The following is a 26048-nucleotide window of genomic DNA, read 5'->3' on the forward strand; positions in this document are numbered from 1 at the left end:
TGCTCAGGAGCAGGATGATTCCTGGGCTGGCTGTGTGTTTAGTCTCACTGGGGCCACACCTTTGGCCTTTCCATCATCCCAGAGGGGGCTGCTTTGTCCTTACCGAGGAGTCAGCAACATGGGGAAGTACTGGGGCTAGAGGAACCACAGCTCTGTCATATCCCACAGAAGGTAGGTATTTGTCACCTTCCTTAGACAGAGAGACTGGCATTGGGGCTTCAGAGTGTTGAGCCAGTGCACCCCATATTTCAGACTAGACACCACGGCCTAGTTCCAGGGGTTTGTGGTGAGTTGGGGAGAAAAGGACGCTAAGCCTACAGACATCTGCCTAAGAGTCTGCCTTGCCTTCCCCAAACCATGATTTGCACTTGCTTTCATTTGGCAGCCAAATTTGTAGGCCGTGTGTGAGGGAAGGAATGCAGGCTGTGAATAAGAACCATGGGCCCATGGCCTTGGACCCCATACTAGCCTTAGCTTTGTAGGAACAGAAACTGTGAATTGCTGGCACTCTTCCATCTGCGTGGGCCCTCGTCAAGGTCTGGATGCACCGCACAGACTCCTCCCTTGGGTGTAGACCCACCTTTAGAGGCTGCTGATGGGGCCATATCTACCCAGTCTCCTCCCCCAGCCCTTCTGTCAGTAGTGTTAGTGTTCACATGGAATCATTGAGTGTTAAAAGATTGTTCACCTTTGACCTCCAACCCTCAACTTGTCTAGTAATGCCTTAAACTTGGGCTCTGCCACTTCTTCAGAGTCTCATGGTAATTCCCGCTGCTGACTTTATCCATCTAGTCCTGTTAGCTATGGTCTTATCTCTGAGTACCGTCTTCACAGCCCATTGAGTTTGCTAAGGATTGGTTAGCTCCCCAGGATTTGAGTCATCAGTGAAAGTGTGTGCAGAAAGGCAGTAGTATGACCTTGAGTGCCTTTGAGTGTCTTTTGGATATGGTGTGGCATTGGTCTGTCATTCGGGCAGGGGTCTTGGGATATACTGAGAGCACTAGTTTGACCAGAGAGCCAGAGAAGAGTTTGGTCAGTGTGAACTGGTAGCTGTCTGAGAGACAGGTGGGAGACCTCTTCTCAGAAGGGATTGGACACTGTGCTGGGGACCCAGCTTAGAATGGCCATCAAAGACTGCAAACTAAGAGGAGTTGTCAGGATGAGTCAGGGAAGCCTGGCAGGAGACCTTGGGAGACTTGGAAGGGCCTGTTCAGGGTGCTCTCCAGCTCAGTGCTCCTTCCTGTCCATGGCGGTGATGGCTGTTGTTTTCTGGGGAGCTGCTGTTATCTATTATGAAAATATGAGTTCTTGGCTTGCGGTTTCCTGCATGGGTTTCTCCTTGGACTTGAGAATACTAGCAGGCTCTGTGTCGGCTCACTGTGTGAGAGCTGGGACCCTGCTTTTATGGTGTTCAGAGTCAGCAATGGAGTTCTGGAGGGTGGAAAGGCTGCTAGCAATGATGTGAGCTTCCTGGCTCTGCTACTAGTGGGTGAGCATGCGCTGGGGAACCTTCCACAGCTTGGTGCAGGTGTGCCCTTGACCATAGCCTTCCTGTGGACTAAGTAAGTGCTTCACTCATTGGGCGACAGGTGACCCACAGGGCAGCAACTGGAAGCTTCTCTCTCTCTCTCTCTCTCTCTCTCTCCTCTCCTCTCCTCTCCTCTCCTCTCCTCTCCTCTCCTCTCCTCTCCTCTCCTCTCCTCTCCTCTCCTCTCCTCTCCTCTCCTCTCCTCTCCTCTCCTCTCCTCTCCTCTCCTCTCCTCTCCTCTCTTTCTTGTTTTGTTTTGAGACAGAGTTTCTCTGTGTAGCTTTGGAGCCTGTCTTGGAACTTCTGTGTAGACCAGGCTGACCTTGAACTCAGAAATCTGCTTGCCTCAGCCTCCTGTGTGCTGGGATTAAAGGCATGTGTCACCACCACCCAGGTGAGGGCTTCTAGTTTTGAGCCACGGTTCTACTGCCAGACCTCAGGGTAGCCTGAGCAAGGTGGGGCAGCAGGCTTTTCTTGTTTTCAACTGAGGTTTTCACCTCAGTTGTGATGAAGGTGAATGCATAGGCAGACAGCCAGAAGCTATACTATGAGGCTGGTCTTACTTTCCTGTCCTTAGTTTTTGCTTCTAAATGGTCACAAGGGCAATGACATTCTTATTCTATGAGGTTGTCAAATGTGCATCAAATAAAGTAATTGGTCAATAGTGGGTTCTTTGTTAACTGTGACTGGTGGCCAGGTAACTAGCCTGTGCCTTAGTCCTTTACCCATACTTAAAGCTACACGCAGCACCTGTAATTGCTCAGTGGTTTATCAAATACTTACTCTATGTCTGTTTAGGAGACCAGCGCTCCAGCTCACACCTAGATTCCCCTTCGTGAGGGAGGGGGAAAGTGCTGCTTGGGTCCCATGTGGTGTCCTCCGCAGTCCAGCCTCCTTCCAGATCACAGATCTGGCTGTCTCTGTTTCCTGATCATGTGCTCACAGAAAAGTCAAGGCATTTCCTAATGCCTGTGCATAACATAGCATTTAAAGACTTTGTTTTCATTCTCTCTTGTATTTTGTATCCATAGGAGCAGTTTGCATGGTAACTTAGCTCTCAGATATGATCCAAATTCAGTGGCTTTAATAGTCAAAACAGGAAGTTTTCCAACTTAGAATTTTTATTATTATTATAGTTTTTAATTTTTCCTGTTAATCAGTGAAGTTGCATGAACCAGCTACAGAGGTCACTGTTGAAGAGAAAGTCTTGTGTCATTCACCACCATCGCTGCCATTGGGTATAAGAAAGGGCCATGGGCTGGAAACATGGTCCAGTGGTTAAGAGTTCTTACTGCTCTTCCAGAAGATCCGAGTTTGGCTCCCAGCTCCCAGAATAGTGATTCACAACTGTCTGTAGCTCCAGCTCTAGGAGAGACAGTGACTCTGACCTCTCTGTGGGCATCTGTACTCAAGTGCACATGCACGGGAACATTATTGCACATGCATGCATATACATATACTCTTTTTAATTGGCAAATTCCAAGAAGTGGCAATACAAAAAAAAAGTTCTAAAAAGAAAAAAAGGGAGGAGTGTCATGGACTAGTGAGATACGGAGCCAGAATTAGAATAGTCTATCATCTCTATTATGTCATCTGTTTCTGGTGGCCTTGTGTGTCTTTGATCTCCTGATTGTTGGGTGACAGTATCTGCATGCTGTTCAGTGATGCTCCTGGCGTGCTTTATACATATAAGGATCAGCAGTTTGGGTCCCAGTAGGCGTGCATGGCTTCCCCTCCATCCTCCACTGGTGTGTTGTGGGTAGTACTCCAGGGAGTAAGTAGTTGCTGTGCTCAAGGAACTCGGGTTCTGGGAGACAGCCTGGTAAGAACACAGGAGCAAGCATCTGACAAGGAGCACTGGCCAAATAGCTCCAGATAACTGCTGCTCACTGCGCAGATAACCAGTGTTTGCTGAGTTTCAGCACAGAGAGCAAAACCAAGTTCCCTGCATTTACAAGGGAGAATACATATTTATGTATTACATATCCAGGGAAGTGATGGGTGTTCTAGAAAGCAGGCATGCTGTGCTGAGGGGAGGGTTTGGATGAGGAGGGAGGACAGAGTACTGTTGACTGGTCTGGGCAGAGGTGTGTGGGCGGGACTACAGCTCTAGCAGGAGTAGGGTGCGAAGTCTCCATTTGATTCCCTAGGCAGTCAGGGTGCTGTGTGCACGATGCGAAGTCTCCATTTGATTCCCTAGGCAGTCAGGGTGGTGTGTGCTGTCTTGTGAGTTTAGGGGAAGGAAAGTTGGAGGCCACGGAGCCTGCAGCCTGGAGAAATGGAGTCCCCCTTGGTGTTGAGGCGAAGTTGGGTTATTTCGTGGTTACATAATAAAAAGAGTGACAAGTATTTGCGTCTGGCCCTGCTGACCCAGTGACCTGAGTGACTCTTCCCTGATGCAGTTAGATTTTCTGGCTTGAACTCTGGAAGAAAATCAGCCTTCCAGGAGTAGGCCAGTAGGTCAGCTGGGTCTCTTTGTAGCACTTAGCTCTCAAGAAGGGAGCCCAGGTCAAACCTGCATCTGATAGCTTTTATCTGGGACATGTTCTTTCAGGTCACCTCTTCTATAAATTTGGAATCACAGAATCTGACTGGTATCGGATCAAGCAGAGCATTGACTCCAAATGCCGTACAGCATGGCGGCGGAAACAGCGAGGCCAGAGCCTGGCGGTCAAGAGCTTCTCCCGGAGGACGCCGTCCTCATCCTCATACAGTGCCTCAGGTATGCTCAGAAGAAGACTGCCCTGAAGCCTTTGTTCTCATGCAGAAGCTCAACAGCTCTGGCCCCACTCAGTGTGAGGCTCCCTAGGCAGTGGCAAGAGCGTGAGGCTTGCTTATTTTCCCCGGTAGGTTCCAGCAGGAAGAATTTGTGCGTGACCTTTGTTGTGTTGTCTGGCTACTCATCTTCTGAGTGTCTTGCAACCTTAGTAGTAGTTACTGTTGCTTGTGGAGTGGCTGTAGGTGAAGGGTGGAGGGCTCATATTATGCTCTTGAGTCTTAGTCTGAGGTTGTAGACTCAGGCTTGTCCTCAAGATCCCCGAGACAGATTCTCCAAGCTCTGCCCATGGGCCTGTCCTCTCTTCTCTCTAGTGCTAGGGCTGTGCCCAACGGCCTTGGGCAGTCTTGGCTCTGGTACTTTTCAGTGAGCTATGTCCTCACCTAAAACAGTCTTTTAGACTCCTTTCCACAGCTTTCTTGGCAATAGCAGTAGCTCCTGAAAGCTGAGTCCTGTTTGGGGTTAGCTCAGGACCCAGAGCAGCAGTGGGCAGGGGCTGGCAGGGCTCCCTCTCAGTACAGGCTTTGTCCAGGGACTTTGTTTTGGAAGCTACAAGGCTGCTTACCTGGAGCCCTCCCTGACCATCTTCCAGAAAGTGCTCTTCCTCCCTTATTTTGGTGGTTATCAGATACTTGGCTCTAGCTGTTGCCAAGGTTCCTAAGGTGGCAGCTGTGTGGGCCACACACATTGTTCCCATGTAGAATGAGGAGTTTTGAGTTCTGTCCTGGGAACTTGAAGGAGCCTCTAGGCATGGGTGGAATGTGTTTGGTGAAGTTATATCTGGCTGAGGGCATGTACATGTGTGTGCATCATGCAGTTGTTGAATGTGTCAAACGCATTTTGTGACTGACTTTAGATGTAATCTTGATTGCTGTCAACCCACATTGGTTGTGGTTTGCTCCTTTCTTACTTGAACAATGGCACCTTCATGGTGGCAGCTCTAGCAGTGGCTTATCAGTTCTCTCTGTCTTACTGTGGCTCCTGTGTTATTGTCTATGAGCACTGCATCCGTGTGATAGTTTAAAGTTTAGGAGATTCTGCTTTCATCAGGTTGCAGAACTGGGCACTGGGGTGAACCTTGTTTTAGAAAGTTGCTGTGCAGACAAGAAAGCCTAGGTCTGTGGCCCCAAGAGCAGGAAGCTGGCATGCCTGTCCTCAGTCAGCATGCCTCCCACGGCACAGTTTGGAACATGGAGCAGCAAGGGGCTTTTGGGTAGTGCACAGCTGAATTAGGAATTGAGGAGGCGGATTGGTGCTGGGAGAGCCCAAGCAGTGAACCTGGTGAAGCTAGAAGTGAGGTTCCAAGTCACACAGCGTCCCCTTGGATTCTTGCTGGTTTCCCATGCCTGCCGTGTATAGCAGCTGGACATCTTAGCCAGTGTACCCAAGCTGCCATCGGGTAGAACAGGCGTCCACATGCCCACCAGCCAGAGCAAAACTAGAGGGCCGTGGATACAGGTCCAAAATTTGAGAGAGCTAGAGGGCTGTGGCTGGGCTCTCCCCAGAGTAAAGACAGAACTTTTTTTTTTAAAAAAAGATTTGTTTATTTATTTATTTGTATGTATGTGTGTGTGTGTGTGTGTATTGTCTCTTGCCTGCATATAAGTCTATGCAGCATATGCATTTCAGGTGCTAGAGGGAGGAGGTCAGAAGAGCACATCAGATTGTTGTCAGAGGTTTCTGTCCCACCTGGTCCCGCAGTCGATCAGTCCCAAAGAAACACACAGAGGCTTACATTAATTATAAACTAGCTGGCCTATTAGCCCAGGCTTCTTATTAACTCTTATACCTTACATTAACCCATAATTCTATCTGTGTTAGCCACGTGGCTTGGTACCTCCTATCAGCAAGGCATTCTCATCTTGCTTCCTCTGTGTCTGGATGACAACTGCAGGTTGGCTCTTTCCTCTTTCCAGAATTCTCCTGTTCTCGTCACCCCACCTATACTCTCTGCCTGGCTACTGGCCAATTAGTATTTTATTAAAACAATACAAGACCATTTCCCCACGGCATCAGATCCCCTGGAACTGGGAATTATGGATGATTGGAAGCCACCATGTGGGTGCTGGAACTGAACACAGGTCCTCTGAAAGAGCAGCCAGCACTCTTAGCCGCTGAGCCATCCCTCCAACCATGTAAAGCCAGAACTTAAAGATATCCTGAGAAGATTTCACTTGGCCCACAGGTATCAGCACTTTAATAGGAAGACAAAATCCAGACACCTAATCTGGGAACATTTACAAGATCTTGGATACGGTACCAAGAAACAGGAAAATGTGACCTATAACCAGAACAGAAAACAAACAAAACCCAGATCCAGCTAACCAACCAACCAACCAACCAACCAACTAACCAACCAAAAAACCTAGTGTCTAAGGAGGCCCAGTCTGGAATTAATAGCCCGCGTCACTAAAATGTTGTTAAAGTTGTGCTCAAGGGCTTCAAAGAGGAATAGAAATGTAGCAGCAAGGAAAGAAATAGGAGTTTCAAAAAATTGCCAAGTGGAGTTAGAGAGGAAACATGAAGGAGCAGTTGCTAGGTATTCATGCAGTTGAAACTGGCTGTTTAGTTAGGACTTGAAAGGAATCACAGTCAAGTAGAGCTTATTAGACAGGTTCCCAGTGAGCCAGGTCTCACCCCGAATCTGACACAGTGTGATGTCATGGCCTGTATTGCCAACTTAGTGACAAGCACAGGGTGGGTGGAAAGAGACAGTTCTGTAGCAGTACACGTGCTCAAAGAGCCTGCCAGGTACATGTGTGGTCCAGAAAAGTGAGCCCGCAGGCCCCACTGCTGCATTCAGATGCATGCTGAGCCCTGGTACCTGTGCCGCTGGACAGGACACTGTCCGAATTGCCTCAGCCACCACAGTGATGGTCTAACCCATGGTCACAGGGCAGCGTGAGAGCTGTCAGGAGTCAAAATGAGACACTCCAACCATACAGCGTTTGATAGTGTACAGGAAGGAGCTGAGGAGTGGTGGCATTGGTGAGTTGGACTGCCTTCAGAGGTGTGGGCACCAAGAGGTTGGCATAGGAAAAGCAGGTCAGCGCTCCATTCATATCCCAGCCGTTAGACCATTCCCTCCATAGTGCTCAGGTTGTCGGGTGGAGGTGTGCTATTTTGGAATCATATGCTAATTCAGGTAGAGTGGAGTGGCCTGGAGCTCCACATTTCTAACCCGCAGCCACTGGCACCCACTTTGCTGGCAAGCCTACCCTTCAAGCAGTGGGGCCCCTGATCTTTAAACTGAGACTCAGTGCATGTGCCTGTTTCTGTGGCTCCTGCTCTAGTCACTGTCAGGCTTACTTGTTAGTGGTTGAGCTCTTCTAGTTACTTGTATTTCTTTCTACTGCTTGACAGTGGCTTAATGTGATGATATTTTTATTCCGTTTTTTAATTTTCAATTTTTTTCTTTTTCACTAGTAGCTATTTTCTTTACTATATTTATTGCTGCTCCGTGTATGAACACATTAGCATTTCTCTAAGATGCTATGAATGCTGGCTTCTTGTGTGGGCAGCCAGCCACTGTTGAGTGTATTAAGTGCCCAAAATCTGGGCAGGTCCCCAGGAATGTCATGTTTGAGAAGCCCTGGCAGCTCTCAGTGCCTCCCTCCCAGGGTGACTGTTGGGAATGGACTTGCCCTGTAGTATGTGTGCTGGTCTGACCGAGGCATCATTCCCAGAAGGCTCTGCCATGTGGCTGTTCTTTGTTCTGCTTGACCTGTGGTCCCTGTCCTCCTGCCAGTGGACCTCGCCAGAGTGAGAGCAGTGCAGCCCTGTTCTGTGCTCTTTGTGTTTGGAGCAGAAAAGAACCTGTGGCTGGGAGGATGCCGTTTATGGGGTTGGGGGTATGGGAGGCACGGTTATTGTAACCTTCTTCCAGTGGCTTTGGGGTGAACTCAGAGCTGCCTCTGATATAGTAGATATAGTTTCAGGCCATGACTGGCTTGGCCATTGCTTTCAGAATAGAGCCTGGGTTTCGGCTCTTCTGGCTACTCAGCATCCGTGGGGTCTTGTGACAGTGCCCTGCTTTGTAAACTGATGAGACATCTGTCTGTCCTTACTTAGCCACCACATTCTTGGCCAAGACTGATTAAACAGGGTGGGTGGTTAGGAAAGGGACTTCTGGAATCTTTGTCATTGCTCTGTCTGCATCTGCTGTTGGCTTAGCAAAGCTATTCTGGTTTTCAAGGCTATTTTGGTGATGGTAAAATGTAATTAAGCCAGAATCCTGTTAATTTGGAATTGGTATTGATTCCAGCTGGGTTGCCTTGTTACCTCAGAATTGTTAGTGGAGAGACAAGGGACCACCACACAATACTGCAAAATAATTTTTTTCCCTTAAAATATTTATGTAGATAAGTATTCATCTTTTATTTCATTTTACTTACTTTGTATGTGTATTTTCACGTGCATGCCCCGTGTGTGTGTGTGTGTGTGTGTGTGTGTGTGTGTGTGTGTGTGTGTCGGGTAGGCATGGTAGCGAGAGCACATGTGGTTTGCATGTGAGTGGAGGGCAGAGAACATCTTGCCAGAATAGGTTCACTCCTTCTGTTTGGATTTTAGGATCAAACTCAGTCTTGGTGACAAGTGCCTACTGAGCCATCTCACTGGCCCTGTATATGAGTTTTGTGCCAAGGATGGTGTGGTCGTTTGAATGAGAATGGCCCCCATAGGTGCCTATATTTGAATGCTTGGTTCCTAGTTGGTCTACTGTTTTGGGAAGGATTAAAAGTTGTGGCCTTGTTGGAGGACATGTGTCAGTTGGGGTGGGCTTTGAGGTTTTTAAAGCTCATGCCAGGCTCAGTCTCTTTCTCTCTGCCTTGTGTTTGTGGATCAGATGTAAGCTCTTATCTACTGCTCCAATATCTTGCTTGCCTGCTTGCCTTGCTCCCCAATAGTCATAGACTCAAACTCTGAAACTGCAAGCAAGCCCCCAATTAAATGTTTTCTCTTACAAATTACTTTAGTTATGGTGGCTCTTCAGCAATAGAAAAGCAACCACGACAGCTAGCTAGTTTGTTTGTTTAGTAGTGTTAGGGATGAGCCCCTGGACCTCATGCATACTAGGCTGGTGTGCTACCATTGACCTGTGTCTTCATCCCTTGTTTATTTTTTTTGAGACAAGGCCTTGCAGTATAGTCCAGGTTGACTTCCAGCTTGTGACCCTCCTCCTCAGCCTCTCAAGTGCTGGGGTCACAGGTATGCCAGTATGCCCAGTTTATTTAATTTAAAAGCTAGTTTATTTGATGATGGGTTAGGCCCTGTCAGTTTGGATACAAACCACAAGAGTCAGTTTCATGTAAGTTTCTAAAAGTCAGCACGGTGTGAACTTTACTGTTCTGGACACACGAAGCGCATCTGTGTAGTATCCAGTAGGTTAGAGTGGCAGAAGGACCAGCTCTTCCATCTTCTGCCTGTACATGTGTGAATCCTCAGGTTTAATTGGTGTCATGGTGCTTTTAAAACCACATGGCACTCTGCTGCTGCTGTGGGAAGGACACTGAGCTTTTCTTTAGAGTCTGCTTCGCATCCATTGTAATGTCAGTCCACTTTCTTAAAGCTCAGGGCGTTACACTGTTTGCCCAGCAAGCTTGTAATTACCACAGCCTCTGCCATGGAACTGCATAATATACATTGAAAAAAAAATCTAAGCCCTAATATCCTGTTTCAGGAACTCTGCTTGTGTTGTCATTACAGTTGGAGCTGAGGTGTGCTCAGTGTCTGGACATCTTACACCTAGTCTCCAGTACTGGAAGAAAAGTCATTATAGTTTGTATTACAATTAAAATAGCATACCATATGTCAAACCAAATATGCCTTACTTTAATTAAACATAAGAAATAAAATGTGGCCGGGCGGTGGTGGCGTATGACTTTAATCCCAGCACTCAGGAGGCAGAGGCAGGTGGATCTCTGAGTTCGAGGCCAGCCTGGTCTACAAGAGCTAGTTCCAGGACAGGCTCCAAAGCCACAGAGAAACCCTGTCTCAAAATCCGAAAAAGAAATAAAATGTGTTGTAGATGCAGTTTGATTGAAGCATAGTACTGTGGTCATATCTGTGGACAGACCTGCAGTACAGTAGTTTGTCTAGGTGTTTGCAGGAAAACGAGTTTGTTTCTACAGGGTCATTGAATCTTAGCAATGCTTGTCTCCGCTACAAACCTCAGTTCCCCCCGACTTGCTGTTGACAGTTCTGCAGAGCAGAGATGTGCTGACCCGAGCCTAGGAACAAGGTCCTTTTCCTCTTCAGGAACTGAGGGAGGGAGACATTTGGGAGCCAAGATGACTGTGTGTCACTCTGTATGTGGTACCTAAGGGTCTTAACTAACACCTGCTCCTGTGTTCCACAGAGACCATGATAGGTACCCCTCCACCTGCCAGTGAGCTGCAGCAGTCCCAGCCCCAGGCTCTACACTACGCGCTGGCCAATGCACAGCAAGTGCAGATCCACCAGATTGGAGAGGATGGACAGGTGCAAGTAGTACGTACCTTCTCACTCAGGTGTCTGGGCGGTGCGGGGAGGGGGCTGAGGGAGTGTTGATGGCACAGCGGGAGAAAGCACACTGATAGTTTGAGGTGAAAGTGCTTCATTTAGAGAAGTAGTATTACAACCTTGCACATGGCTGTTGGCTGGAGCAACCTAGTGACAGAAATCCCTGCAGGACATTCACTGCTCCTATGGTTCATCTCAGTGGAGAGGCAGGCCTCGGCCACGGTGCTGTGTTCTGAGCCATAGGCAGCACAAAGGCTAGGCAGAGTCTTCTGCATACTCTGAGCACACAGTAGGAAGCGGCAGAACAGGAAGTATGCACCTCATAAACTGCTGGATAGCAAGGAGCTCTCTGGGCAGCTCTGGGGTCACGCTGTGCTTTTTGTCCATTGGCTGTGGGGCTATTTTAAAGGAAATGTAGTGACTGTAAGTGGTGGGTTTCACGGGCTTGTTGATCTATGTAACTGACTAGATATCAACAGATACTGCATCTGGTCAGTGGGGAAGTCTGGGAGAGCACTGGGAATAGATCCCTTTGGCACAGGGCTGTGTGCACAGTGAAGCAGAAGCAGCTCAACACCTGCAGCAGGTTCTTTGCTGCAAGACCTTAATTGAGCTAAGATAGGATTTAAAAAATAAAAAGAGTTAGTTTTAGTTAATGTGTATGCGTGCGTGCGTGCGTGCGTGCGTGCGTGTGTGTGTGTGTGTGTGTGTGTGTGAGATTTGTGCATGTGAGTGTCGATGGAGGCCAGAAGAGGGCTTCAGATGCCCTGGAGCTGGAGTTATGGGGTATTGTGAGCCACCCCACAGGTGATGGGAACTAAACTCAGGTTTTCTGCAAGAGCAAGTGCTCTTGACTTCAGCCATCTCTCCAGCCCCACATAGGATTTTGATAGAAGTCAGACCCTAGACTTGGAACAACATGTATTACTGTTTACACGAACTGTTTCTACTTCAGTGCAGTGCTCACAGGTGACCCCTCCCACCTGCCATCCTTACCAGCCTTCCCCTAGTGACCCCGCATTCTTAGTTTTTAAGTAACATTTAAAGTTCAGCAGATCACATAAATCATGTGATGAACATTTCCTTAAGAGACTGTGGGATGAGCTCAGGCTGTGCACACATTGCACCAAGCTGGCCAGCCCTGCCCTCTCATGGGCCGAGAGCAGATAGGCATGAAGTTGGCAGAGGGTGCTTGTTGTTTCCTTTGGTTTGTTTTTCTCTGATGCTTCTTGGTGTCTTCTCTTGCTGCGGATCCCACAGGGCCACCTCCACATTGCCCAGGTGCCTCAAGGAGAGCAGGTGCAGATCACACAGGACAGTGAGGTGAGTCAAGTGTCACCCTGTGAGGTCAGAAGGCCACACAGTCATGTGCTCAGTGTGTGGACCCAATGCCATTCCAGCAGAGCCTGGGGAGCGCTCTAGGAGAGAGTCTGTCTGCCTCAGTGGGGTGACTGGGATATCTTTCTGGTGTCTTTTACAATTGATGATGGTGTGAAATGTGAGACTGTGTAGGCCCAGAGTGGTGGGAGTAGCTTCCTGCCTTTTGTGGGCCATGCTGTGCTACTGTATTCATGCCTTGTGAGTCTACAGTTGTTTAAAATAAAAAGGAAAAAGAAAAACATTTTTATTTGTAAGTCAGAGTTGGGAACAGGCTTAAACTTTTGTGCTTTTAATACAAGAGTAAAAAAGATTCATCCTATAATACTTGCTTTATTTTCGTGGGTTTTATTGCTAAAAGGGGTTGGGTTTTTGTAGACTTAGTAGTGGTTTCCTTGTTATTTCTTAATAGTGTAGGGAAGTTCTCACTCTGTCTCCTTTTTTTTTTTTTACTTTGCAGGGCAATCTGCAGATCCATCACGTTGGCCAGGATGGACAGGTAAGTGCTCACCTGTCCCCATCCACACCTTTTCACCATGTCCTGCACAGTCTGTGTTCCTCAGCATGAGACACTGGTGTGAGGGTGGGAGAGGGGTTGTGTCCAGCAGGAGGGAGCTGCGGTGAAACGTCCAGGAGTGTGTGCAGGTGAACTCTGGCCTGCACTGTGCTTTGTGGGCTCTCACGTTAGCTTTGCACCAGAGAAGAAACTCCCGCCAAGTTCATTGCTTTCTGCAACTTTCCATGAAAGTCTGATGACATTTGCACAGGTAGGACAAGGTAGGCTTGGTTCTTCTGAGATAAGGAGAGCAGCTCTTTATTGGCTATACCTGGAAGGATTTCTGTGCTTAGTGAATGTCCCAGGCTATGGATGTCGGGGGGGGGGGGGCAGGGAGTGCTACAGGGAAGCTGGTGGTGGCAGTGGGGTTTCGTACTTCTGTGGGGGTTTTGTGGCGTTTTTGGGAAGGTTAGTTTCCACTCTGGGTCCCTATGAATAGTCAGGACGTGCTCCTGTTTTATAATCCAGCTTAAGAAGTTGTGGAGCACAGGACTCAACTCCTCACACAGGAGGCTCTGCTCCTTGGTTTGGAAGACTAGCATTCGCTGTGCTGGAAGACCCATGTGTCTTCCCTGTGCTAAAGAGAACCCTCTTCATTTCCGCCAAGCTTGTGCAGTTGGGAGCAAGTGGCAGAAGCTGGTCTCATAGCCTTCTTCTTGAGTTTTCAGCCTTGTAGTTGGTTCCTCTCTCTGCTCTTTCTGATGCTGTGTTTTGTGTTTGTTTTGTTGGTGGTTCCCCATGGGAAGAACTCACCTTTTCATAGACAAGAGACTGTTACCTCAGTTTCTCACTGTTTCTGTCATGAATAAAGTTCCACCTGGAATTGAAAAAAAAATACAGCAGGCTTTTCACAGTGTATGATGCCTGTGCCTGTATAGGCAGAAGTGCCTGCCTGATCCTTGGCTCTGTCCACCTAACCTGAGGGTAGAGAGCCCAATGCCTAACCCCAGGCATGGCAGCTTAGACCACAGCCACGGGCTTCTAGTCAGGGGCAGTGAGGCTGTGAAAGAGCCACTGCCTGAGCTTCCAAGGCAGACACCTGGTTCTGCCTCTGTCTCCAGTGTCTCAAAAGCCAGTCACTGCTGCCAGCCATGATTCGCTTCCCACTCTGCTCTAAGCAACCTCCCAGCAAGAAGCTGCAGTGCTGGTCACTTTTCACACTGAGAAATAACTTGAACATCTGATTCTTTCCACCTGTGAAACCCATACTTTCTTCCCATTCCCCGCTTCCCAGTGTCACTGTATCCGGGACCACACATCAGAGGGCACTGCTGGCATCCTCTTCTCTCCTGGAGGCAGCTTGCCTTCTGGTGGGAACCTACAGCTGTGCTCATGAAGCAACTGTCTTCTGCAGGCCTATTTGCCAGTGGTCTCTGCTTCCCACTTGCTGAGATTCTGTCCTCGTTTCATCGTTTGGTCAGTTCTCGAGTCTGTTCAGTAACCTTACTCAGAATGGATTCATTTATGGTTCAGAAGACATAAATGCTCCATTCACCTTGATATCCTCAGTGGAGCTAAGGTCACCAGACCTGTGCTTGGGACAATTAGCCCTGTCACCTGTCCTCTTCCTGGGCCCACGAGAGGATTGAGCCTGTGGCTCTTGGATCCATTATTCCGAGTTGGTCTTAGGTTTTCCTTCATCCCAGTGTGAATGCTGGAATGTTTTCCTGAAACCTGACTGCATGCGCTGCCTGTAGGTATGTGGAAAGGTCATCGTCCTCAGTTGTAAAAGCTCTGGAAGATATTTATGTGACTTTCTTTTCTTTTCTTTTCTTTTCTTTTCTTTTCTTTTCTTTTCTTTTCTTTTCTTTTCTATTCTTTCTTTCTGTTGAGACGTGCAGGGTTTCTTCTTTTAGCCCTGGCTGTACTGGAACTTGCTCTGTAGAACAGGCTGGCCTTAAACTCATAAGAGATCTGAGTGCTGGGATTAAAGGTGTGTGCCACCACTGCCCAACTGTGACTGACATTTTTCTTTTAAAGTTCATAAATCCATCATTATTTTGTCAATCTGGTGTGGGAAGGTAACGGGGCCTGCTGTATCAAGGCTGCAGCAGGATGACAGGATGGTGGGTTCCCAGAGGGAGACTGTCTGTCACAGGAGGACTTGGGCACCAGAAACTCAGTGTTCATGAGGTCAGAGCCATCTGAACTTGGCCTCTGGGGTACAAGTGCACAGCTGCTTCCAGTGTATACAGCCACTTTGGACAAGCACAGCCAGGAAGGGCCAGTCTCCAGCCCTAGAGGTTCTCTGCTTGCTCTTGGCCATTCTAGCCCTAGTGGTCACTGCTATTTGCCAGTTGAATGTCCCACTTCAGGTGTCTCGGCCTATGCAGTAGTGGCCAGTATTCAGCATCTCTGGTTAATAGAAGGAAGAGGCAGGGGATTCCCTGGATACTGAAATGTAGATTGCAGCAGAATTTTTTAGAACATGACTCGGAGGGCCTTTGGCTGGGTTCTCTAGGCTGTGCTTTATCTTGACTCTTCAGTGTAGGCTTTACCCTCAGACCATAGCACCTGTACACGTAGACCAATAATACAGTCTCCCTCCAGCTTCTGGCCAGTGTGTCTTCTTGTGGTGATGGCTTCCCATTCTCAATGTGACCTTGGGCTTCAGGAGGAAGCTGACTGCCATGCACATTGGCGTTAGATTTAATATACTCGCTGGTTCTAGCTGCAGCGCGGGGAAGAACAGCTTGCTGGAGTAAGTATGGGGCTGAGCTTGGGCCTCCGGCTGTTCACTGCATTATAGCTTCGCTTCTGATAGTTCTTGTTAAAGAGTTGGCTGGCAGATTGGCAGATTATTTAGACTGACCGAAACTGGTGATCTCTTTCTTCTCAAGTGAAGCTGTAGGTACGTGCCATTTAAGGTGGGTGACACACTGCTGCCCCTGCTCCTGTCTTTCTAGCTGTGATCATGTTCAGGGCTAGTGCCATTTGGAGAGGTCTGGGGAGGGGTGTTATGGTCTGATGGATTGTTTGGGTGCAGCTTTGGTGAGAAGTCAAAGCAAGGTCAGGGAAATCTAGGCCTCTATGCAAGGGGTTGCGGCAGGGTAGGGCTCCAGAGTGGGGGCTGGGGTGCGACCCAGGTTTGGTGCGGGGTTACCTTCCTGTCAGAGGGCTTCCAGTTTCTGCAGTGTCAGTATAGTGGAGTCTTTAATTTGTGTGGGTTGCCAGAGGTTTTGGAAAATAAAAGTCTTCAAATGCCAAGAGTCATAGGATTGAAGGTTGCAGTGCAGTGGATGGGTGCATTGAAAATGGTGAATGGTGACCCTGTTGAGGTTATGAGGACTTCTTGAGACCTGTGAACTAATGGCTACCTTGAGAAGGCCCCTGGTGTTGGCTTTGGTCTTGGATAGTCGCTTTGCCCACAGACCTGAGCTCTGCTATGAGCCACTGCTGCCTCTTGATCTTCCTCTCTGTGGGCTCTTGACATTGACAGCTGGTACCTGCAGCAGAGGAGGGTAGTTTGGTTCTGTAGTGGATACCAGCATGCCAGACGGGGTGGTGTGCCTTGGAAGCTGCTTGTGTTTGGGTTTCCAGCCTCAGTGAGAGTGATTTCACACATGTCTCCAGGGTCTTTCTTTCATGGATGTGTGCAGTCAGACTAGCCCCTCAAGGCAGCATGGGCTCCTCTATAGCTTCAGTAGTGTTCACTTTCTTCTCTACCCTCTCCACATTGGCTCCTGAATACTGGTCCTGACACATCGCACTCTGTGAACCACTGTGTGATATATGACTCCTGTTGTCAGCTTAGTCTAGTGGTCTAAGATATTCCAGTTTTTCAGATAAATAACATTTGTGCTGTAATATCAATATATTTTCATCTTGATAAGTCAGGGATAATTCTTAAATTATATTCGAACCCTGTTTAAACATTTTTGGGGCTGGCTAAGAGCACTTGCTGCTTTGCAGTGTTCTCAGCTTCTGTGTCATGTAGCTGGCTCACAATTACCAGTTACTGTGTCACTAGGAGATCTGATGTCCACTTCTGGCCTCTGGGCACCTGTATTCATATGTTCATACTCATGTATAGATACACAGGCCTACACATAATTTTTAAAGACTAAAAAGGAACTTATAAAAACTTGCATATGTGGGTCTAGAGAGATGGCTCAGCAGTTAAGAGAACTTAGCTGTTCTTCCAGAGGTCTTGAGTTCAGTTCCTAGCAACCACATGGTGACTCACAACCATCTCTAGTGAGATATATCAGATCCTCTTCTGGTGTGTAGGCATACATGCAGATAGACCACTTGCATTCTTAATAAATAAATCTTTTAAAAAAACAAAACAAAACCCCTCAAACTTGTGTTTTAGGCCTGGTGGCACAGGCCTCTCTAATTACAGGTAGTCAGAAGTACTGCCAGTGGCTTCGTTCTAGGTGATCCTCAAACTTGTGAACATCTCTGAAGTGCCCGCCTCCAGCTGAGCAACTCCATGTCCTCTGGAGCATCTGAGCATCCCTAGCAGTATGGGGGTGGCTGGATGCTTCCAGACAGAAGCTTGCTGAGTGAATTGGACAGATGTAGTCAGATTTTAATTTGAGCCACTATCTCACAAGTAATGACATGGGGACTTGCTATTATGAAAGCTCAACCTTAGCTTAGGTTTTCCCCACTAGAGCTTATAACTTAAATTAACCCATTTATGCTGATCTACCTTCTATCATGTGACGTTACCTGTCTTCCACCTTGCACCTCCTGTTTCCTCTCCATGTCTCCTGGCTTCTCCTGGGGCCTAGGTCCATCTTCTCTTTGTCTCTCTTTCTCTGGTTGGATGCCCCGCCTCTGCCTCCTGCCTAGCTATTGGCCATTCAGCTTTTTATGACACCAATCACAGCAGCACCTCTTCACAGTGTATGAACATCCCACAACGGACAGACTTTTGGCCAAGTGTGCCAAAGACAGAGACCTGTTGTTGAGCTGTACCTGGACAGGGAAAAGGAAGTTTCAGGCCTGAATGCTACTTTGGGCTCTTGTTTTCACCCCTGGCAACTTTCTTGGTACTGTGTCCCACAACTTGTGACACTAAAGAGCCTTTGAAGTCGGGCAGAGTCCCATGAGAAATTGGGCACAGGCTGTGGCTTGGAAGTATGTTGTGACATGTTTTAAAAGATAACTTGGAGGAATGCTCACTCATTTATGGTTTCAGCCTCTGGTCACCAGAGCTGAGGCGATTTCAAGGGGCTGTCTTATTTGTATAAGGTGATGTGGATTCATAACAATCCCAGAGAGATCCAAGGGCAGGCCACACTGCTGCTGCCCCCATTCCCACCTATATCCCATATTCCATTCTCTTAAGGGACTCCAGTCAGCCAAGGGCAGACATAAGAATCACAGCATCACTTTTGATTGATTAGTATCATTTTCTAGTACAGTTTCTGCTTTTTCTGTTTTTGAAAAGGTTTTGGTTTTTGGTTTTTTTATGAAACAAAGTTTCTCTGTGCATATAGCTCCCGCTGTCCTGGAACTAGTGCTTGTAGAGCAGGCTGGCCTCAAACTGACAGATCAGCCTGCCTCTCTCTGCCTCCGAGTGCTGGGATTAGAGGCATGCACCACCACTGCCCGGCCCACACTTCCAGAATGTTCCAGAATGTTAGCAGTGGTGCTGTTGGTAGCACTGGAAACAGGCTCCGTTCCTTTCTTTTCAGCCCTTTCCTTGTGAGGAGTGCGCCCTGCACTAGTGTTGCAGGTTACTGTTTATACACGCGCATGTGCTCACTTCTTTTCTAATTCCGATTTAGAACATTTAGGTCATCTCCAAAAAGGAGAAGAAAAAAAAAATCTTGTTTGATCCTAGGGTGTGGTACCTCCATACCCACAGAGTGATAGCCTCAAAGGGGAAACAGTGGTAATGTGGGCACGCTTTCATTCCACCCTAAAGCTGATAGTCCACAAGCAGGGCCTGTTTGTATAAATGAATTCCCTCTCTCTCTCTCTCTCTCTCTCTCTCTCTCTCTCTCTCTCTCTCTCTCTCTCTCTCTCTCTCTCTCTCTCTCTCTCTCCCCCCTCCAGCTCCAAGACCCCTTATTCATGAGGTGCCATTCCTCTTGCCCACTCTTTTGGCACTTTTATCTGCCAGCCTCGGACAGGAAGGAAGAGTGCACATGGCTTCCTCAGTGGGCGACTCTATTAACTTGAACTCTTGTCTCTGGAATGGGTAGTTTCTGTCGTGTGCAAATCCAGGGAGGAAGGCAGTAAGCGTCACATCTGATGAGAGGCCCTATCTCAGTGAAGTGAGACAGAGAGCCACAGAGGACATGTGATGCTCTCCTCTGGCCTCACTGTGTGTGTGCCACCACCCTCTCCCATGCAAACACATGTGTGTAGTACACACACACACACACACACACACACACACACACACACACACAGGAACTCAAGGACATGTGTTTGGTAGGATTCCCCTAGAGGACTTAAAGGATCAGTAGCTGAGCATGTACAAATGCCTTTAATCCCAGCACCCTCTTGTCCACTTCTGATGACTGTGCTACTAATTTTATGTCAACTCGGTGCTAGCTAGAGTCACCAGAGAGGAAGGAACCTCAAGTTAAGATTGGGAAGAGGGAGGTGTAGAAAGGGATGGGAGGAGAAGAGGGAGGGGAAGCTATGTAAAATAAATAAATTAATAAGAAAATGTCTCCATAAGATCAGGCTATAAACAAGCCTGTAAGGCGTTTTCTTAATTAGTGATTGTTGAGGGGAGGGCCCAGCCCATTGTGGGTGGTACTGCCTTGGACTAGTAGTCCTGGATTCTGTAAGAAAGCAGGCTGAGCAAGCCAGAGGAAGCAAACCAGCAGCAGCACCCTTCCATGGCCTCTATATCAGCTCCTGCCTCCAGGTTCCATCCCTGTTTGAGTTCCTGTCCTGATTTCCTTCAGCGATGGACTGCAGTGTGGAAGTATAAGCCAAGTAAACCCTTCCTCCCCTACTTGTTTTTGGTTATGGTGTTTCATCATAGCAATAGTACCCTTAACTAGAACAGCGACCAGAAAATTATTAGTAGCTGGGGGGATGGCTCACTTGGTAAAGTGCTTGCCACACAAAAATAAGGACCTAGGTTCCAACCCTCAGCACCCACATAAAAAAGCCCGGTGTGGCAGTGTACATCTGTGATTCCAGCCCTGGGGAGGCAGGTAGAAGGTTTCCTGGAGCTTACTGGCCAGTTGGGCTTGCCGAATTAACAGTTCCCAAACTCAATAAGAAATCTTACCTCATATACATTATAGTAAGGTGGAGAACAAGTCACATTGATCTTTGGCTGGTAAATGTGTGCGAATGTAGGCAAGCATGTGTGCTCTTGTGTGCACATATGTGAGCACACAACATACAATGTGCTTACACAGCTCGCTCACACACACACACACACACACACACACACACACACACACGGAAGAGGGACAGCAATGCAGAATAAGTTGACTTTTGTCATAGGAATGTCTATCTATCTCTATCTGTCTGTCTATGGAAAGTTTGTGGATGGCTGCTGCAGTCTGGGCAGTCAGTGATCAGATAGTTGTCCTTTAGCACCTCATTGTTCCTCTGGAGAAAACCACCCCTGGGGGGGGTGGGGAAGACTCTTGTCTGGATGGAGAAAGTGAGTAAGAGAAACAAGTTGAGGCTTCTTGGGCTTTTTCTGAAGCTGTGGGCAGGCTGGCTAATCAACACGAGTGAGTGTCTGACCCTGGCACAAGTGTTTCCCTTTGTTAGTTTGGTTTTGCCTCCTAGTAGATTCTTGGTAGGACTCAGTGTTGTATGTAGATACTGCTGAAAGGTCCTGGGGCTTCTTGCATGATTTCAGGGTTTGCACCAGTTTTGCATTATCTCATTGGGTTTTAAGTAGAGCTTCAGTATTGGCAGTGGATGGAGGAAAACCAGATGCTGTGTGCTCCAGAGGACAATGCTCCCTGTTCTGAGTGCCCTGCTCTGAACTCTTGCCCTCTGCCACATTTCCGTATGTCTGAAAAGTTACTGCTTCAAAAATTTGTTAGGGGAGCTGCTACCAGTGAAGCTGAGAGTATAGCACATGCCTGATCCCTATCCTATCTCTGGCCTGTCTGTGCTGTCCCTTGGGAAGTCCACTGGAGGTCAGCTGCAGGCTAGCTGGAGTTGGCTGCATGGAGGTGATGGGTCTGTCTGTTGGCCTGGGCGCCAGCTCTGACTTTGCTGCAGTCACACACCTCCACATTCCAGAGCCTGTGTGGAGAACCTGCAGATCAGGCTCTGGTCCAGCAAAGTGAGCAGGAAGAGTGAAGGAACTGAAAGTTCATTATTGGGAGAAGAGTGGAAATGTGCCCGTATGCCATGCCATGGTGGCCTGCATTGCTGCGTTCCTTTTGTAGCTGAAGGCTCTTGTCTGTCAGACTCTTGCCTACCACAGCAAGGAGTCCCCAGAACAGACTGAGTTGTCAGTCTTCTTGGGCAGCCACAATGTACCCTGGGAACCCAACAGAAGCTCGTCTTTTGCTATCCTGCAGCTGGGATTTGACTTTCGGTTCTTATTCATCATTAAATTAGCCATTAACATTAAAGCCAAACCTCAAGCTGCACTGTTCTCTCGGCACTGCCAGGACATGCCAGAGACCAGGTTGCTGTTGATCAGGGGCACAGCAGGCCTTCCTGTGCTCACTGCAGTACACCTGCGCTACTCTTCACAGCGCTGTGACGTGCCACTCTAAACAAGGCAGAACACACACACCACAAATTTCCAACACTGTAGTAGATACCTGCTGGGTGCTCGAGTCATCATTACTGTGTCGGGCACAGAGCAAGGGTTCTGCTGTTGTTGGGACCTTCCTCAGCCTCGTTTGTAAGGAGAGATGCCAGATGTCATTTTACCTGCCCTGGCTGCTAGCCCAGGATACAGTGTTTCTAAGAAGCTCTTGGGATGAACAGGCCATGCTCACCAGCTGACTTTTCCTGAGTCAGTCCTCATGGCTGTCACCCTTCACCTGGAGTAGCATTTTCAGTGAAACCATACTTGGGTTGTTGTGGTCTCATATAGCTCTCTGGCTGACGTCCAACTACCTTAAAGTAGCCAAGACTGGCTTTGAACTCCTGATCTCCTGCTTCTCCCTGCTGAGTGCTAGGATTATTAGCCATCATGCTAAGAATGCTGAAAGGTGCTTGTTTTGGTAACTGCCCGGAACGTGCCTTGGAGCTTTCCCTCTTTTGGTGCTGGAGGCAGGTGCATGTCTGCTCCTGTAGCTGAACGAGAACTGGTCACTAGAATGATAAGTCCTGAGTGTGAACCAGAGACACACAGGAGCAGGCCCAAGAAACATGGCCAGAGCTGGGCAGTTCAGTTATGACCAGGCCTTCCCAGGCAAGTACCCTCCCTGTGAGCATGGTGATGGCACCCTTGTCACGATCTTGGTCTTCAAGTTTCTTCTTCACAACAGCCAGCCAAGGTGACAGCTCACCAGTTCTTTCCCACAGTTGAAACAGACATGGTCAGATCCCATAGCCAGGGTCCAGTCCCACTGCTTTCTCACTGGGAGACAGTTTGCAAGCCAGGCCTGGTAGCTCTAATCTTTGAAAGCCATAACTTTCTAAACATTTTCCCGATGAGAATCTTGCTTCCATTAATTGGTTGATTGATGAAGTTACACCTTTGTCTTAATATTGTGAATTCATGTTTTCTTAAAGTACAGCACCTCAGATTTGACCAGCTTCTTGTTTCATATAGAAGGTGGTTTTATTGGCAGTGCTGACAGGACAGCACTGTTGGGGTGCTGAGCAGGGAAGGTGCTGCTTTGTTGCAGTGAACACAGGCAGAGCCTTCTGGGAAACAGGTTCCATTACCTTAGACTCATTGTGGAGGAATTTGTAAAAGTGTAACATGATTGGGGAAACTGGTTATGTTATAACTCCTGACTTGGGGTTTCAAAGGTGGCCTGGCTTCTGAGTTCCCAGGAGATAGCAAACCAGGTGGCCACAGTGTGCTAGCACCTTCCCCCTTTCCTACCTCTTCCCCACAAGGTGGGGTCTGTGGCTTGACAAGTCACTGCCAAGCCTATAGCCCCCATTCTGATCTCTTCCAGTCGTGGGGCCTGTGCCAGAATCCCATTCCTGTCAGCGGTGACTCAGTGGCCCAGGCTAATCCCTCCCAGCTTTGGCCTCTGGGAGGAGACACACTTGATCTGCCTGCTGGAAATGAGATGATCCAGGTTTGTAAGTGTTTATTGTTGGGAGATGTGGGTGGCCTGACCAATGTTTTCCAGGGACCATGAGAAGAAGGGTCAGGTTAGAGCCCTGGACAGCAGGCGGGGCCTGCTTACCACAGGTATCTGGCCCTTTGAGAACCTGACAGTGCCACACACTATGAGCCCGGGTTTGCAGAGGCTGCCACATAACTGTCATCATGCCTACAGAGGCCTGAGGATAAGAACTTGCTTTGGTAGCCAGAGACACCATAGGGGAGGGGCATGTTAGGGGTTTAGCAGAGCTGATGAGGTGTCTGTGAACAGGTATATGCCTTATATGCACATGCACGCATGTGCACATGTATGATCACATGTGTATGAAGACATGTGTACAGGTACACTTGAAACTATTGATGGGATATAAACGCTTATAGATTGATTAATGGCTAGTAAAACAGGCCCATCTGATGAGCCCGGAGCCCTCAGCCCACAGAGCCTTTATTCATGGAGCAGGGTCCTGCTGCTGTTGGAGCAGTTCTGGTGTCAGTGTCCCTTCCTTCCTTCTGAGGCCTGCTGCTTCTGCTGTGCAAGGGACACAAGGGGAGCCATCCCTTGCCTCTAGCTGGGGTACCCTACTGGATGACCTAGGGCAGGGCAGGGGAGACAGCCAGGCACAAGTGGGCTGTAGATATTGTCCTGTTTGTCTGGCTCCATGCTCCTGCAGTCAGAGCAGGAAGCTCCTGTGACCAGATGTGCATGGGAATAGTCCACCCCTCTGCAGAGCATGGTTTTGTTGGGGTGCAGGGTTGGCACAGAAGCATGCGGGACCCACTGAGATCCACAAGAGCTGCTGAGTGGGGAGGACAGGAGGTACTATGGGTGAGTAAATGCGGAAGAGAGGTCCCGAGCTACCCTGGCTGCCCATGAGAGGTCAAGGACAGCTCACACAGTGGGGGGGTCTACCACCAAAGGCTATTATCCCCAGAACACGAGCTCCATCTGCTCTTCCCCTAAATATAAAGTTCTTGCTTTTATTTTAAGTTCACCTGCTTGGTCCAGTGAAGCAAAGCACAGTGCTGGAGAAACGTAGTTCTGTGCAGGAATAATGAGCCCGACTGTAAGTCAGAGTGGAAGGAGGAAGCCCGAGGTTTCTGTCAGTGATCTGGAGAAACCAGATTCTTATGCTCTTCTATTCAGGCTTCCCCCCGAAAGGGGCCAAGCTTTGTCTAAAAGAAGGTATGTTTACCGTCAGCCCACTGTTGGGAACTGAGCACCTGTTGCCCTGCTTCGCTCGGAAGAGGGCGGGAGTGCAGTAGCATTGTGCAGTAGCTGTGCCAGGGCAGGGCGTGTGAGATGTGCCAGCGCTGAGGTATTTTTGGTTAAAGTACCAAGCAAGTGTTTATGTTGAAGTTTGAACTTGCCTGGAAACCAGTTATACAGATGTGTGTTTGCACACTCCTTTTCCTTTTAATTAATCTGACCTTGAGCATCTGGAGAGGGCTGAAGTCCTGCTTTTCCCTCATTTTGCACAGCCTGCTGCCTGTTACTGTGGCCCACGGAGTGGCTGGCCAGGATGTGTCCTCCCGGGAGTTGACGTAAAGACGAGCAGTGGGCAGGTCCAGAGAATCTGCAGAGACCGGCTGGACACCGGTTGTCACTGTTTGTGTTGTCTCTTGGCTCCCTCTGAGCAGTCATTCAGGGCCTCTGTAGGTGAACAGAATCAAACTGGAAGTGAGATGGAGCCAGCAGCCACTGTGTTCTCCAAGGAGGAGGTAGACCGCTTTCCAGAGGAGTACTAGGTGCCAGGCCCTTAGGAAAGATCACTTCCTGACACTGCCACTGTGGCATCCAGCATGGATTTCTGAGGGGACAGCTGGATTCAGTCTGTTGGCATTCATATCCCCAAGTAGTTGTCTCTCTTTTTCCTTAGTTATTCAAAAAAGTTTTAAAAACGGCTTTCAGATCATTACAAACATTTTCCCACTGCCTACAAACCTCAGTTGATTTTGGTGTGGCAGACCCGCATTAGCATAAAAGACCCTGGTCTTACGTGGCTGGCACGTGTCCTTTAAAAAGGCACAAGTTACCTGACAGACAAGTCAGCACTCTACAAGTACAGCTTTTCTTAGACGTTCACTGGGCAAGTTTGTACTGTTGTCTCTGGCTACAGGGAACCATGTCAGATACTGTCTTCTTTGTTCTTCAGAATGGGTGTGCCATCTTGCCAAAGGTGTCTCTGCTATAGACAGCTCTGTTCGTTGTTGGAGCTTTATGTCTGGGACTTCTGGCCTTCCCTCCTAGAATAGTGCGCAGCCCCGGTGAAGGACTCCTTGGTTCCTGGCAACTATGAATGACCAGACGGAGGCTCTGCATTGCCAGGCTAGAGCCACCTGACCAGTTGTGTGAACACCAAGTGGACTTTGTAGGAAGTAAGCCAGTAGGAAGGGTAGCCATAAATGGAGTCACCCCAGACCTGTCCCCTCCTCCAGATCCATTCTGAGGCAGGGTCCTTGGTCAGCCAGGTCAGAATGATGGAAGGGTACAGCTGAAGGACAGAAGGTTATGTTCTGTAGTAACTTGCTCCTGGGTGTCTTGTCCTCTTGGATCACACCCTCCCCTAGGAGCCTGGTCATTCCTCCAGTCTCCCTGCCATAGTGTAGCTCTTCTCTTCTCTCTTTTCTTTGCGTGCGTGGGTGCGTGTGCCTGTGATGCATGTGCAGAGGTGGATGTTGCTGTTCTCATCTGTATTCAGCTTTTCTCTGAGATGAGGTTTCTCACTGAACCTGGAGCCCACTGTATTGACTAGGCTGGCTGATGAGTTAGCTCCAGTGGTCTTCCTGCTGGGGGTTACAGACATATGCAGCTATTCGTGACTTGTGCGTGGATGCTGACTGTCCAAACTCAAGTCCTCATGCTTGCACACAAGCAGTGCACCATTGAGCCCTGTCTGCAGCCCTCCCTTCTCCCTTTGTTTTCTATTTAAAGCACCACGCGGGGTTTTGCTAAGCTCTCCTGCTATGTCTTCAGAGTGCCTGTGGTCAGTTCTTTTCAGGTTCTAGCTTCTTTGTTTTTACACAGGCTTTAAAAGACTAATGTCTGTGTGCAACGAGGATGTTTCGAGAAGGCTATATGTGGATGTGGCAGATTTCACGGCAGTCAAAAACTCAACAC

The 26048-nt window shown here is 48.5% G+C and overlaps 1 protein-coding gene across 7 annotated transcripts in view; it reads left to right on the forward strand.

Moving 5' to 3' along the window:
• LOC119801761 (BTG3 associated nuclear protein) overlaps positions 1–26048 on the forward strand; it is a 76449-nt gene that overhangs the window by 47668 nt on the left and 2733 nt on the right. For 2 of the 7 annotated variants that reach the window (XM_038312363.2, XM_038312365.2), the window contains 5 exons: positions 4083–4250; positions 10660–10790; positions 12054–12125; positions 12640–12678; positions 22776–22901. In XM_038312363.2, the coding sequence (XP_038168291.1) occupies positions 4083–4250; positions 10660–10790; positions 12054–12125; positions 12640–12678; positions 22776–22901 (536 nt within the window). The remainder of the gene's footprint in view (positions 1–4082; positions 4251–10659; positions 10791–12053; positions 12126–12639; positions 12679–22775; positions 22902–26048) is intronic. The other 5 variants (XM_038312364.2, XM_038312366.2, XM_038312369.2 and 2 more) reach the window with 3 other exon arrangements.

Source organism: Arvicola amphibius, chromosome 15 (assembly GCF_903992535.2).
Source record: "Arvicola amphibius chromosome 15, mArvAmp1.2, whole genome shotgun sequence".
Taxonomy (NCBI): domain Eukaryota; kingdom Metazoa; phylum Chordata; class Mammalia; order Rodentia; family Cricetidae; genus Arvicola; species Arvicola amphibius.